Here is a 16,557-nt window from a genome sequence, read left to right as displayed (position 1 = left end):
CTACTACTACAACTGCAGATCCCACGACAACAACTACAGCACCCACTACTACAACTGCAGCTCCCACTACTATAACTGAAGCTCCCACTACTACAACTGCAGCTCCCACTACAACAACTGCAGCACCCACTACTATAACTGAAGCTCCCACTACTACAACTGCAGCTCCCACTACCACCACAACTGCAGCTCCTACTACAATAACTACACCTCCCACTACTACAACTGCAGCTCCCACGACAACAAATGCAACTCCGACTACCACCACAACTGCACCTCCCACTACTACAACTGCAGCTCCTACTACTACAACTGCAGCTCCCACGACAACTGCAGCTCCAATTACCACCACAACTTCAGCTCCTACTACTACACCTGCAGCTCCCACTACTACAACTGCAGCTCCCACTACCACCACAACTGCAGCTCCCACTACAACAACTGCAGCACCCACTACTATAACTGCAGCTCCCAGTACCACCACAACTGCAGCTCCTACTACAACAACTGCAGCACCCACTACTACAACTGCAGCTCCCACTACCACCACAACTGCAGCTCCCACTACAACAACTGCAGCTCCAACTACCACCACAACTGCAACTCCCACTACTACAACTGCAGCTCCCACTACCACCACAACTGCAGCTCCCACTACAACAACTGCAGCACCCACTACTACAACTGCAGCTCCTACTACAATAACTACAGCTCCCACTACAACAACTGCAGCTCCCATGACAACAACTGCAAATCCTACTACAATAACTACAGCACCCACTACCACAACTGCATCTCCCACTACAACAACTGCAGATCCCACTACAACAACTACACTTCCCACTACAACAACTGCAGCTCCCACTACCACCACAACTGCATCTCCCACTACAACAACTGCAGATCCCACGACAACAACTGCAGCACCCACTACTATAACTGCACCTCCCACTACCACCACAACCGCAGCTCCCACTACAACAACTGCACCTCCCACTACTACAACTGCAGCTCCAACTACTACAACTGCAGCTCCCACGACAACAACTGCAGCTCCAACAACCACAACTGCAGCTCCCACTACTACAACTGCAGCTCCCACTACCACCACAACCGCAGCTCCCACTACAACAACTGCAGCTCCCACTACCACCACAACTGCAGCTCCTACTACAATAACTGCACCTCCCACTACTACAACTGCAGCTCCCACGACAACAACTGCAACTCCGACTACCACCACAACTGCACCTCCCACTACTACAACTGCAGCTCCTACTACTACAACTGCAGCTCCCACGACAACTGCAGCTCCAACTACCACCACAACTGCAGCTCCTACTACTACAACTGCAGCTCCCACTACCACCACAACTGCAGCTCTCACTACAACAACTGCAGCACCCACTACTATAACTGCAGCTCCCACTACCACCACAACTGCAGCTCCTACTACAACAACTGCAGCACCCACTACTACAACTGCAGCTCCCACTACTACAACTGCAGATCCCACGACAACAACTGCAGCACCCACTACTACAACTGCAGCTCCCACTACCACCACAACTGCAGCTCCTACTACAATAACTACACCTCCCACTACTACAACTGCAGCTCCCACGACAACAACTGCAACTCCGACTACCACCACAACTGCACCTCCCACTACTACAACTGCAGCTCCTACTACTACAACTGCAGATCCCACGACAACAACTACAGCACCCACTACTACAACTGCAGCTCCCACGACAACAACTGCAGCACCCACTACCACCACAACAGCATCTGCCACTACAACAACTGCACCTCCCACTACTACAACTGCAGCTCCTACTACTACAACTGCAGATCCCACGACAACAACTACAGCACCCACTACTACAACTGCAGCTCCCACGACAACAACTGCAGCTCCATCTACCACCACAACTGCAGCTCCCACTACAACAACTGCAGCACCCACTACTATAACTGAAGCTCCCACTACTACAACTGCAGCTCCCACTACCACCACAACTGCAGCTCCCACTACTACAACTGCAGATCCCACGACAACAACTGCAGCACCCACTACTACAACTGCAGCTCCCACGACAACAACTACAGCACCCACTACTACAACTGCTGCTCCCACGACAACAACTGCAGCTCCAACTACCACCACAACTGCAGCTCCCACTACAACAACTGCAGCTCCCACTACCACCACAACTGCAGCTCCAACTACCACCACAACTGCAGCTCCCACTAGTATAACTGCAGCTCCCACTACCACCACAACTGCAGCTCCCACTACAACAACTGCAGCACCCACTACTACAACTGCAGCTCCTACTACAATAACTACAGCTCCCACTACAACAACTGCAGCTCCCACTACCACCACAACTGCAGTTCCTACTACAATAACTACACCTCCCACTACTACAACTGCAGCTCCCATGACAACAACTGCAACTCCTACTACAATAACTACAGCACCCACTACTACAACTGCAGCTCCCACGACAACAACTACAGCACCCACTACTACAACTGCACCTCCCACTACCACCACAACTGCATCTCCCACTACAACAACTGCAGATCCCACTACAACAACTACACCTCCCACTACAACAACTGCAGATCCCACTACCACCACAACTGCAGCTCCTACTACAATAACTACAGCTCCCACTACTACAACTGCAGCTCCCACGACAACAACTGCAACTCTGACTACCACCACAACTGTACCTCCCACTACTACAACTGCAGCTCCTACTACTACAACTGCAGCTCCCACGACAACTGCAGCTCCAATTACCACCACAACTGCAGCTCCCACTACCACCACAACAGCATCTGCCACTACAACAACTGCACCTCCCACTACTACAACTGCAGCTCCTACTACTACAACTGCAGATCCCACGACAACAACTACAGCACCCACTACTACAACTGCAGCTCCCACGACAACAACTGCAGCTCCATCTACCACCACAACTGCAGCTCCCACTACAACAACTGCAGCACCCACTACTATAACTGAAGCTCCCACTACTACAACTGCAGCTCCCACTACCACCACAACTGCAGCTCCCACTACTACAACTGCAGATCCCACGACAACAACTGCAGCACCCACTACTACAACTGCAGCTCCCACGACAACAACTACAGCACCCACTACTACAACTGCTGCTCCCACGACAACAACTGCAGCTCCAACTACCACCACAACTGCAGCTCCCACTACAACAACTGCAGCTCCAACTACCACCACAACTGCAGCTCCCACGACAACAACTGCAGCTCCAACTACCACCACAACTGCTGCTCCCACGACAACAACTGCAGCTCCAACTACCACCACAACTGCAGCTCCCACTACTATAACTGCAGCACCCACTACCACCACAACTGCAGCTCCCACTACAACAACTGCAGCACCCACTACTACAACTGCAGCTCCTACTACAATAACTACAGCTCCCACTACAACAACTGCAGCTCCCACTACCACCACAACTGCAGCTCCTACTACAATAACTACAGCTCCCACTACTACAACTGCAGCTCCCATGACAACAACTGCAACTCCTACTACAATAACTACAGCACCCACTACTACAACTGCAGCTCCCACGACAACAACTACAGCACCCACTACTACAACTGCACCTCCCACTACCACCACAACTGCATCTCCCACTACAACAACTGCAGATCCCACGACAACAACTGCAGCACCCACTACTACAACTGCAGCTCCCACGACAACAACTGCAGCACCCACTACTATAACTGCACCTCCCACTACCACCACAACCGCAGCTCCCACTACAACAACTGCACCTCCCACTACTACAACTGCAGCTCCCACGACAACAACTGCAACTCCGACTACCACCTCAACTGCACCTCCCACTACTACAACTGCAGCTCCAACTACTACAACTGCAGCTCCCACGACAACAACTGCAGCTCCAACAACCACAACTGCAGCTCCCACTACTACAACTGCAGCTCCCACTACCACCACAACTGCAGCTCCCACTACCACCACAACCGCAGCTCCCACTACAACAACTGCACCTCCCACTACTACAACTGCAGCTCCCACTACTACATCTGCAGCTCCCACGACAACAACTGCAGCTCCAACAACCACAACTGAAGCTCCCACTACTACAACTGCAGCTCCCACTACCACCACAACTGCAGCTCCTACTACAATAACTACACCTCCCACTACTACAACTGCAGCTCCCACGACAACAACTGCAACTCCGACTACCACCACAACTGCACCTCCCACTACTACAACTGCAGCTCCTACTACTACAACTGCAGCTCCCACGACAACTGCAGCTCCAACTACCACCACAACTGCAGCTCCTACTACTACAACTGCAGCTCCCACTACCACCACAACTGCAGCTCTCACTACAACAACTGCAGCACCCACTACTATAACTGCAGCTCCCACTACCACCACAACTGCTGCTCCTACTACAACAACTGCAGCACCCACTACTACAACTGCAGCTCCCACTACCACCACAACTGCAGCTCCTACTACTACAACTGCAGCTCCTACTACTACAACTGCAGCTCCCACGACAACTGCAGCTCCAATTACCACCACAACTGCAGCTCCCACTACTACAACTGCAGCTCCCACTACCACCACAACAGCATCTGCCACTACAACAACTGCACCTCCCACTACTACAACTGCAGCTCCTACTACTACAACTGCAGATCCCACGACAACAACTACAGCACCCACTACTACAACTGCAGCTCCCACAACAACTGCAGCTCCATCTACCACCACAACTGCAGCTCCCACTACAACAACTGCAGATCCCACTACAACAACTACACCTCCCACTACAACAACTGCAGCTCCCACTACCAACACAACTGCATCTCCCACTACAACAACTGCAGATCCCACGACAACAACTGCAGCACCCACTACTACAACTGCAGCTCCCACTACAACAACTGCACCTCCCACTACTACAACTGCAGCTCCCACTACCACCACAACCGCAGCTCCCACTACAACAACTGCACCTCCCACTACTACAACTGCAGCTCCCACGACAACAACTGCAAATCCGACTACCACCTCAACTGCACCTCCCACTACTACAACTGCAGCTCCAACTACTACAACTGCAGCTCCCACGACAACAACTGCAGCTCCAACAACCACAACTGCAGCTCCCACTACTACAACTGCAGCTCCCACTACCACCACAACTGCAGCTCCCACTACAACCACAACCGCAGCTCCCACTACAACAACTGCACCTCCCACTACTACAACTGCAGCTCCCACGACAACAACTGCAACTCCGACTACCACCACAACTGCACCTCCCACTACTACAACTGCAGCTCCTATTACTACAACTGCAGCTCCCATGACAACTGCAGCTCCAACTACCACCACAACTGCAGCTCCTACTACTACAACTGCAGCTCCCACTACCACCACAACTGCAGCTCTCACTACAACAACTGCAGCTCCCACTACTACAACTGCAGCTCCCACTACCACCACAACTGCAGCTCCCACTACTACAACTGCAGATCCCACGACAACAACTGCAGCACCCACTACTACAACTGCAGCTCCCACGACAACAACTACAGCACCCACTACTACAACTGCTGCTCCCACGACAACAACTGCAGCTCCAACTACCACCACAACTGCAGCTCCCACTACTATAACTGCAGCTCCCACTACCACCACAACTGCAGCTCCCACTACAACAACTGCAGCACCCACTACTACAACTGCAGCTCCTACTACAATAACTACAGCTCCCACTACAACAACTGCAGCTCCCACTACCACCACAACTGCAGCTCCTACTACAATAACTACAGCTCCCACTACTACAACTGCAGCTCCCACGACAACAACTACAGCACCCACTACTACAACTGCTGCTCCCACGACAACAACTGCAGCTCCAACTACCACCACAACTGCAGCTCCCACTACTATAACTGCAGCTCCCACTACCACCACAACTGCAGCTCCCACTACAACAACTGCAGCACCCACTACTACAACTGCAGCTCCTACTACAATAACTACAGCTCCCACTACAACAACTGCAGCTCCCACTACCACCACAACTGCAGCTCCTACTACAATAACTACAGCTCCCACTACGACAACTGCAGCTCCCATGACAACAACTGCAACTCCTACTACAATAACTACAGCACCCACTACTACAACTGCAGCTCCCACGACAACAACTACAGCACCCGCTACTACAACTGCACCTCCCACTACCACCACAACTGCATCTCCCACTACTACAACTGCAGATCCCACGACAACAACTGCAGCACCCACTACTACAACTGCAGCTCCCACGACAACAACTACAGCACCCACTACAACAACTGCAGCTCCCACTACCACCACAACTGCAGCTCCCACTACAACAACTGCAGCACCCACTACTACAACTGCAGCTCCCACTACCACCACAACAGCAGCTCCCATTAGCACAACTGCTGCTCCCTCAACCACCAGAACTATTGCAGCAATTACCACCTCAACTGCAGCTCCCACTACAACAACTGCAGCTCCAACTACTACAACTGCAGCTCCCACTACCACCACAACTGCATCTCCCACTACAACAACTGCAGCTCCCACTACCACCACAACTGCAGCTCCCACTACCACCACAACTGCAGCTCCCACTACCACCACAACTGCATCTCCCACTACAACAACTACAGCTCCAACTACTACAACTGCAGCTCCCACTTCCACCACAACAGCAGCTCCCATTACCACAACTGCAGCTTCCACTACAACAACTGCTGCTCCAACTACGACAACTACAACTCCAATTACCACCACAACTGCACCTCCCACTACCACCACAACTGCACCTCCCACTATCACCACAACTGCACCTCCCACTATCACTACAACTGCAGCTCCCACTACCACAACTGTACCTCCCACTATCACCACAACTGCAGCTCCCACTACCACAACTGCAGCTCCGACTACCACCTCAACTGCACCTCCCACTACTACAACTGCAGCTCCCACGACAACAACTGCAGCTCCTACTACAACAACTGCAGCTCCCACGACTACAACTGCATCTCCCACTACCACCACAACTGCATCTTCCACTACAACAACTGCAGCTCCCACTACTACAACAGCAGCTCCCACTACCACCACAACTGCATCTCCCACTACAACAACTGCAGCTCCCACTACCACCACAACTGCAGCTCCCACTACAACAACTGCAGCACCCACTACTACAACTGCAGCTCCCACTACCACCACAACTGCAGCTCCCACTACAACAACTACAGCTCCAACTACTACAACTGCAGCTCCCACTACCACCACAACTGCAGCTCCCACTACAACAACTGCAGCACCCACTACTACAACTGCACCTCCCACTACCACCACAGCTGCAGCTCCCACTACCACCACAACTGCATCTCCCACTACAACAACTGCAGCACCCACTACTACAACTGCACCTCCCACTACCACCACAACTGCAGCTCCCACTACAACAACTACAGCTCCAACTACTACAACTGCAGCTCCCACTACCACCACAACTGCAGCTCCCACTACAACAACTGCAGCACCCACTACTACAACTGCAGCTCCCACTACCACCACAACAGCAGCTCCCATTAGCACAACTGCTGCTCCCTCAACCACCAGAACTATTGCAGCAATTACCACCTCAACTGCAGCTCCCACTACAACAACTGCAGCTCCAACTACTACAACTGCAGCTCCCACTACCACCACAACTGCATCTCCCACTACAACAACTGCAGCTCCCACTACCACCACAACTGCAGCTCCCACTACCACCACAACTGCAGCTCCCACTACCACCACAACTGCATCTCCCACTACAACAACTACAGCTCCAACTACTACAACTGCAGCTCCCACTTCCACCACAACAGCAGCTCCCATTACCACAACTGCAGCTTCCACTACAACAACTGCTGCTCCAACTACGACAACTACAACTCCAATTACCACCACAACTGCACCTCCCACTACCACCACAACTGCACCTCCCACTATCACCACAACTGCACCTCCCACTATCACTACAACTGCAGCTCCCACTACCACAACTGTACCTCCCACTATCACCACAACTGCAGCTCCCACTACCACAACTGCAGCTCCGACTACCACCTCAACTGCACCTCCCACTACTACAACTGCAGCTCCCACGACAACAACTGCAGCTCCTACTACAACAACTGCAGCTCCCACGACTACAACTGCATCTCCCACTACCACCACAACTGCATCTTCCACTACAACAACTGCAGCTCCCACTACTACAACAGCAGCTCCCACTACCACCACAACTGCATCTCCCACTACAACAACTGCAGCTCCCACTACCACCACAACTGCAGCTCCCACTACAACAACTGCAGCACCCACTACTACAACTGCAGCTCCCACTACCACCACAACTGCAGCTCCCACTACAACAACTACAGCTCCAACTACTACAACTGCAGCTCCCACTACCACCACAACTGCAGCTCCCACTACAACAACTGCAGCACCCACTACTACAACTGCACCTCCCACTACCACCACAGCTGCAGCTCCCACTACCACCACAACTGCATCTCCCACTACAACAACTGCAGCACCCACTACTACAACTGCACCTCCCACTACCACCACAGCTGCAGCTCCCACTACCACAACAACCACAGCTTCCGCTACCACAATAACTACTACTGCCTCCACACTCTCTTCATTTGCTTCCTCCGTGGGCTCAACTGTGGCTCCCCTTGCCCCCACCCAGACCAGTGTGCCTGAGGGCATAGTGAACATGATTATTAAAATCAAGCACACTTTCACCCCCGACCTCGCAAACTCCTCATCTTCCGCCTACAAGGAGCTGGTGGCCAATGTCACTGGAGAGGTAACTGCCTGTACTGATGACTGTCCATCTCTCATGTGTCTCTTCAGGAGGTGTTCTTATTCCAGATTATTCACAGTAGTATGAAATAATCTTCATGTTTCCTTCAAAGGGATCTGTATTTGTCATTTGATTATCATTTGATTATTTTTCTATGTGTTCTAATGGTTTTCTGTGATGTGTCTGTCTTTCTGGGTATCTATCTCTGTATCCTTCAATATATCTCTCTCCTGGGATCTGTTTAAATTCAATTGTTTTTCTCCTTTTCAGTCTCTATTTGACCTCAGCAGACTTCCTCAGTCACAATTCCCTCTCACCTTCCACCCTCTCCTCTGCTCAATTCAATTCTAGTACATTTGCATTATTGGCATGACAAGAGTGCACTGGTATTACTGTCTGGCATGGTGTCCCTCTATGACAGGTGGACACATATTGGGCATCCAAAATGGCCGTGTGTCCCTCTTCCAGCAAGACTGACTGGTTCTGTAATTTGGAAGAATCGTGGAATGGACATTATTATTATTTTCTTTTATAAAGCTGTCCCCTGTTTTGGAATATTTTTTACAGTTCAGAAGAAAATGCATCTCGATCTCTATCTCTCTCTCTCATTATTTTCCACTACTTCTCACATTCTCTCTCTCTCTCTCTAAGTGCAGTGTTATCGTTCTGAAGTGTTCAGTCAGACAGTCAATGTGTATTAACCCTTTGTCTCCCTCTCTCTGTGCAGCTGAATCGATACTATGCTACGGTGTACCCTGCCTTCAAGCGCACAGAAATTCTGAGTTTCACGTAAGAGAAATGGTTTCCCTTTCAGATTTGTAAAGATTTAGGTATTTATTTGTGTTAAATGTGTTAATGTATTTATTTGAATTCACATGTATTCTGAAAGGCCACTAACACTCTCATAGGCTGACTAAAATGCTGAAGGATCATTGAATTCTGATTGGTTCCTTACTGACTCCACCTCTCTCTCTCCATCCCTGCAGCAATGGCTCCATCAATGTGAACTTCAACCTTGTCTTCAACAATGTGTCATCTGTCCCCATCATCAACAGCACCTCCAACAGCCTCCAAGCCGGCCTGAATAAATCCCAAGTCTTCCTAGATGTGGATCCAGCCTCCATTGTCGACACAAGTGAGTAACACAATATTTTGGCAGACCATAAGAACATAAGAACATAAGAAAGTTTACAATCGAGAGGAGGCCATTTGCCCCATCGTGCTCGTCTGGTGTCCATTAATAACTGAGTGAAACAGAGGGTGTCGATTAGAGGAGTCGCTTCTAACTGGAGTGAGGTTGTTAGTGGAGTTCCACAGGGATCAGTACTAGGGCCTGTGCTTTTTCTAATCTATATTAATGATCTGGACTCTGGGATAGTTAGCAAACTTGTCAAATTTGCAGATGATACTAAAATAGGTGGCTCAGCAGATACAATCTCGGCAGCACAGGCTATTCAGAGGGACTTAGATAATATTCAGTTGTGGGCCGACACCTGGCAAATTAAATTCAATGTGGACAAGTGCAAGGTAATACATGCAGGTAACAAAAATGTCCACTGTAATTACACTATGGGAGGAACAGAACTAGATGAAGTAACGCATGAGAAAGACCTAGGAGTCTATGTGGACTCCTCACTTTCTTCATCCAAACAATGTGGGGAAGCAATAAAAAAGGCAAACACAATGCTAGGGTATATTGTCAAAAGTGTAGAATTGAGAACAAGGGCAGTGATGTTCAGACTGTACAATGCACTAGTTAGAGCTCATCTGGATACTGTGGACAGTTCTGGGCTCCACACTTCAAGAAAGATATCGCTGCTCTAGAGGCAGTTCAGAGGAGAGCAACCAGACTTATTCCAGGTCTGAAGGGAAAGTCCTACTGAGAGACTGAGGAACTGAACCTTTTCACCCTGGAACAGAGGAGACTACGTGGGGACTTGATCCAAGTCTTCAAAATCATGAAAGGCATCGACCACATCAAACCAGAGGAGCTTTTCCAGATCAGCAGGGACATATGCACCCGGGGACACACATGGAAATTGGGCTTCAAGGCATTCAAAATGGAAACCAGGAGACACTTCTTCACACACAGAGTCGTCACAATCTGAACAAACTCCCCAGCGATGTGGTAGAAGCTGAAAGTTTGGGAACATTTAAAAATAGACTGGATAGGATCCTTGGATCGATGGGTCGAATGGCCTTCTCTCGTTTGTAAACTTTCTTATGTTCTTATGTTCTTATGTTAATCTGCCAGGTGTCGGCCCACAACTGAATATTATCTAAGTCCCTCTGAATAGCCTGTGCTGCCGAGATTGTATCTGCTGAGCCATCTATTTTAGTATCATCTGCAAATTTGACAAGTTTGCTAACTATCCCAGAGTCCAGATCATTAATATAGATTAGAAAAAGCACAAGCCCTAGTACTGATCCCTGTGGATCTCCACTAACAACCTCACTCCAGTTAGAAGCGACTCCTCTAATCGACACCCTCTGTTTCCTAGACATCAACCAGTTCATAATCCATCTACTTACATTACCCTGAATGCTTCCAATTTGAGGATCAGTCTTTGGTGTGGAACCTTATCAAAAGCTTTTTGGAAATCTAAGTATATCATATCATATGCTTTCACATGATCTACAGCTGCAGTTGCATCTTCAAAAAATTCTAATAAATTAGTAAGACATGATCTGCCTCATCTAAACCCATGTTGACTATCTCCAAGAATATGGTTTTCATTAAGATGCTCCTCTATCTTCTGTCTAATAATTTTTTCCAACATTTTACAAGTGATGCAGGTGAGACTGATTGGTCTGTAATTTCCTGGCTCAGTTTTGTCCCCTTTCTTCTGGATTGGTTTGACATTTGCTGTCTTCCAGTCAGTTGGCACATCCCCTGTTCTAAGTGTCATTTGGAATATTTTAGTTAGTGGCCTATAAAATAATTTCCCTCATTTATTTACCAGAGAGCCTTTGATGCATTAGAATTATTACTATGTTAAGGAAGGTTTTTAATGTTATTTAAATACCTTCACCATGAACATCTGGTGACTATTTTGACAACTCTTAAGATTAACAAACATCTAAGTATGTCATCCTTGAAATGAGTCATGTTAATTCATATAAACTAAGTAATTTGTTCAGATTAGTTTCTACATCTGATTATTTAGACATTAAGTCAAACAATACATTAATTCATGCAGTAGTTAATTCACTAGTTAATAAATACTTTCCATGCCTTGTTGATGCATTAGTTACTGATTTGTTCATATGAACTAACATATAAAGTAATGTAAGATATTAGAAACTTATTGTAAAGTGTTACCCCTGACATCCTTCATGTTCACAGGGCTGTATACTGCAGATTTGGGAAGCTATGCTGTGGATTAATATAAATAACTATAATTGTTTGTAGAATTGTGCTAACAATAAGTAGTGTAGGTAAGGAAGTGGATTCAGGGCAGGACTCACACAGTGAATACACACACTGTACCAGCACCTTGTGTGATGATCTTCATTGTTTTATTTATTTCTCTTTCCATCTGTGTCCACAACAGGGACGGTTCTCACAACTGCAGCTCCCACCACCACTACCGCAGCTCCCACCACCACCACTGCAGCTGCCACCACCACCACCACTGCAGCTCCCACTACCACCACCAATGCCCCCACTACCACTAAAACAACATCAGGAGCAGACTCCACACACACAGCTCCGGTCTCCTTCACCCTGACTGCTCTGCTGCTCTGCCTGAGTGCGCTGTACAGCACAGGGGCCCAGTGCCTGCTGTAGACCCAGCTCTGCGTGTGCTGGATATATAGATGGACAGACTTTTCTGACTCAGGTTACAGATACAGACTGCAAGGCCATCACCATACTATAATAGTTACTGCGGCTTTACATTTTAATACATTTTATATATGGATTAAATATATACTGAGTGAGTGAAAGAGAGATGACATGTAGACTTACATTAAACTACATTAATAATAAAAAATATATTGTTACTATGCAAAACTCTCTCATTGTCTTTCTGTTGTTGTTGATGATGCATTTACTAGCGGATATATTGTACTGTACTGTGTGTCTCCAGGACCAGGGCTGGAAACCCTGTTGCAATGTACTTTACAGTGCTGTAAGTTTCTTAAAACTTAAAATGTACATGAACCTTAGATGTTACTAGTTTATAAATGATTTCTAGGTACTCACTAGTGTCAGTTGCACCACATATATATCACGGGAAGTAAGCTCCTTATTTATTATTACCTTATTTGTTTTCTTCCCTTAATTATTATTGTTTGATTTGTTCATTATGCTTTTATAGTGTGTTGACATTTGTATTCTTATTACACATGTTGTTTAAATAATAAATTGTGTTTCTGAGCTAATCACTGATTGGACCCACCTGCCCTGCACCTCTCATCAGCGGATCTCTTTTTCAGCTGTCCCCCAGCTCAATAACTTGGGGTGGCATAGTTGTGAGTTGTCGTCTCCTAGTGGTTGTGACACAGACGTTCTCTTGCAGTGCAGCAGAATGTGAAAGAGGCTTCAGCCTTATGGATAATATTTGTACGAAAATGTAGCCTATTTAAGTGGATTTGTGCTGTAACTATGAAAAGACTGACATCAATTTGTGACTTTTGTGATACTGTAAGTGAAAATGAATTAGAAAGTTTAACACGTGGTTGAAATCCTGGTGTAGGGAAGAGGGGTTTAGGTTTATGAAGCATTTCTTCTGGGATAGATGGGACCTGTACAAACCGGACGGTCTACATCTAAACAGAAGGGGGGCTAATGCATTGGGAGAGCGTATGTGCAGAGTAATTGAGAATCTTTTAAACTAGGGACCAGGGAGGGTTGTGGAGGTACTGACAGAGTCGGGAAAGTGCCAGAGTGTATATATATATATATATATATATATATATATATATATATATATATATGTAATGAATATACGTCCCTAGTTCTGGAGTAATAGTTAAATTGTCTTTCCTTCCGAACTGCATCCTCCACAGAAGACAGCTGTAAGAGAATTTGATATTTCAGTCAATATAAATAAATAGTTGAACTGAAAACTCATGGGTTGATTGGTTTCTCTTTTAAGATTCTTGTTAGAGGGAAGATGCGGTCAAGTCACAGATCATTTATTTGTGACAAAAATAGGAAACTAATATCATTCAATTATATTACTGAAAATAAGTAATATTAAGCTTCTGCTGGATTACAGTAAGAAACAGATAATACCCGATTTCTCCTTTCTCCTCTCACAGGGCAGATTAGGTCAATCTGATCAGGCGGCAGTGGTGTCTCTCTCTCTCTCTCTCTCTCTCTCTCTCTCTCTCTTCCTCCTGCTCTTTTCTTTGTTGTTGTCTCTTCTCCTTGAACTCCTTGAACAGTGAAGAGAACTAAACTTCTCTTTGTTTCCCTTTTATAAGGTTTCCTTCCAACCAATCGCATTTTGCCACCACCATGAGTTGGTGCTTTATGCTAATGTTATTTAGAAGTGGGGGTCCATTGGAATTTGGCTAGGAGCCAATCAGAGGACAGGTCCCTTTTGGTCTCTGGACACATAGATAAGGTTACCAGTGGCTACCAGGGAACGGAAGATAAAAAGGAAGATAACAGATAGGAACCAGATAGGACAGAATTTCCCATAGAAAAATACATTCTAACAAATAATATCTTACACAGCGGAGAAGGAGAAGCGTCCTGGATTGGCTGTGGTACCTTGACGAGTAGGATTGTATTACTTTCAGCAGGTAAGGAATGTAAAAATATAGGTCTATATCTTCAAATTACTTCCTGTATTTTGACTGAGATTATATCTTCCTGTTTCCTCATTCCATTACATAGAGACTATTGGGCTACATACAGGAAGAGATTTGACAGGAAATATCTTGACATCTTTGAAGATATCTAGAATTATTTTAATATATTATTATTTATTTCTAAGCAGACACCCTTATCCAGGGCGACTTACAAAACATAAGCGCAATACAAAGTGCAAATATACAGTGCAGTACAAGGGATAACCTATTACAAATTCCAATTCCCATAACCGTATATATATATATATATATATATATATATATATATATATATATATATACACTCACCTAAAGGATTATTAGGAACACCATACTAATACTGTATTTGACCCCCTTTCGCCTTCAGAACTGCCTTAATTCTACGTGGCATTGATTCAACAAGGTGCTGAAAGCATTCTTTAGAAATGTTGGCCCATATTGATAGGATAGCATCTTGCAGTTGATGGAGATTTGTGGGATGCACATCCAGGGCACGAAGCTCCCGTTCCACCACATCTAAAAAGATGCTCTATTGGGTTGAGATCTGGTGACTGTGGGGGCCAGTTTAGTACAGTGAACTCATTGTCATGTTCAAGAAACCAATTTGAAATGATTCGACCTTTGTGACACGGTGCATTATCCTGCTGGAAGTAGCCATCAGAGGATGGGTACGTGGTGGTCATAAAGGGATGGACATGGTCAGAAACAATGCTCAGGTAGGCCGTGGCATTTAAACGATGCCCAATTGGCACTAAGGGGCCTAAAGTGTGCCAAGAAAACATCCCCCACACCATTACACCACCACCACCAGCCTGCACAGTGGTAACAAGGCATGATGGATCCATGTTCTCATTCTGTTTACGCCAAATTCTGACTCTACCATCTGAATGTGTCAACAGAAATCGAGACTCATCAGACCAGGCAACATTTTTCCAGTCTTCAACTGTCCAATTTTGGTGAGCTTGTGCAAATTGTAGCCTCTTTTTCCTATTTGTAGTGGAGATGAGTGGTACCCGGTGGGGTCTTCTGCTGTTGTAGCCCATCCGCCTCAAGGTTGTACGTGTTGTGCTTTGCTGCATACCTGGGTTGTAACGAGTGGTTATTTCAGTCAAAGTTGCTCTTCTATCAGCTTGAATCAGTCGGCCCATTCTCCTCTGACCTCTAGCATCAACAAGGCATTTTCGCCCACAGGACTGCCGCATACTGGATGTTTTTCCCTTTTCACACCATTCTTTGTAAACCCTAGAAATGGTTGTGCGTGAAAATCCCAGTAACTGAGCAGATTGTGAAATACTCAGACCGGCCCGTCTGGCACCAACAACCATGCTACGCTCAAAATTGCTTAAATCACCTTTCTTTCCCATTCAGACATTCAGTTTGGAGTTCAGGAGATTGTCTTGACCAGGACCACACCCCTAAATGCATTGAAGCAACTGCCATGTGATTGGTTGGTTAGATAATTGCATTAATGAGAAATTGAACAGGTGTTCCTAATAATCCTTTAGGTGAGTGTATATATATATATATATATATATATATATATATATATATATATATATATATATAAACCGATCAGCCATAACATTATGACCACCTGTCTAATATTGTGTAGGTCCCCCTTTTGCCACCAAAACAGCCCTGACCCATCGAGGCATGGACTCCATTAGACCTCTGAAGGTGCTGTGGTATCTGGCACCAAGACATTGGCAGCAGGTCCTTTAAAGGGGTCATGAACTGAGAACTCAAAATTCCCTTG

General features: G+C 46.8%; 1 protein-coding gene across 1 annotated transcript; it reads left to right on the top strand.

Annotated features, from left to right (window-relative positions):
- Positions 1–2,447: 2,447 nt before the first annotated feature.
- LOC136765052 (probable cyclin-dependent serine/threonine-protein kinase DDB_G0292550) lies at positions 2,448–9,785 on the top strand. Its single transcript, XM_066719524.1, has 10 exons — positions 2,448–2,459; positions 2,701–2,717; positions 3,067–3,974; positions 4,390–4,454; positions 5,341–5,357; positions 5,536–6,540; positions 6,712–7,220; positions 7,426–7,445; positions 7,724–8,999; positions 9,724–9,785. The coding sequence occupies exons 1-9, from the start codon at positions 2,448–2,450 to the stop codon at positions 8,891–8,893; spliced, it is 3,723 nt and encodes a 1,240-aa protein (XP_066575621.1). The 3' UTR covers positions 8,894–8,999; positions 9,724–9,785.
- Positions 9,786–16,557: the final 6,772 nt, after the last annotated feature.

This window comes from Amia ocellicauda, chromosome 12 (genome assembly GCF_036373705.1).
Source record: "Amia ocellicauda isolate fAmiCal2 chromosome 12, fAmiCal2.hap1, whole genome shotgun sequence".
NCBI classification, from domain to species: domain Eukaryota; kingdom Metazoa; phylum Chordata; class Actinopteri; order Amiiformes; family Amiidae; genus Amia; species Amia ocellicauda.
This window is presented reverse-complemented; position numbering and strand designations above follow the sequence as displayed.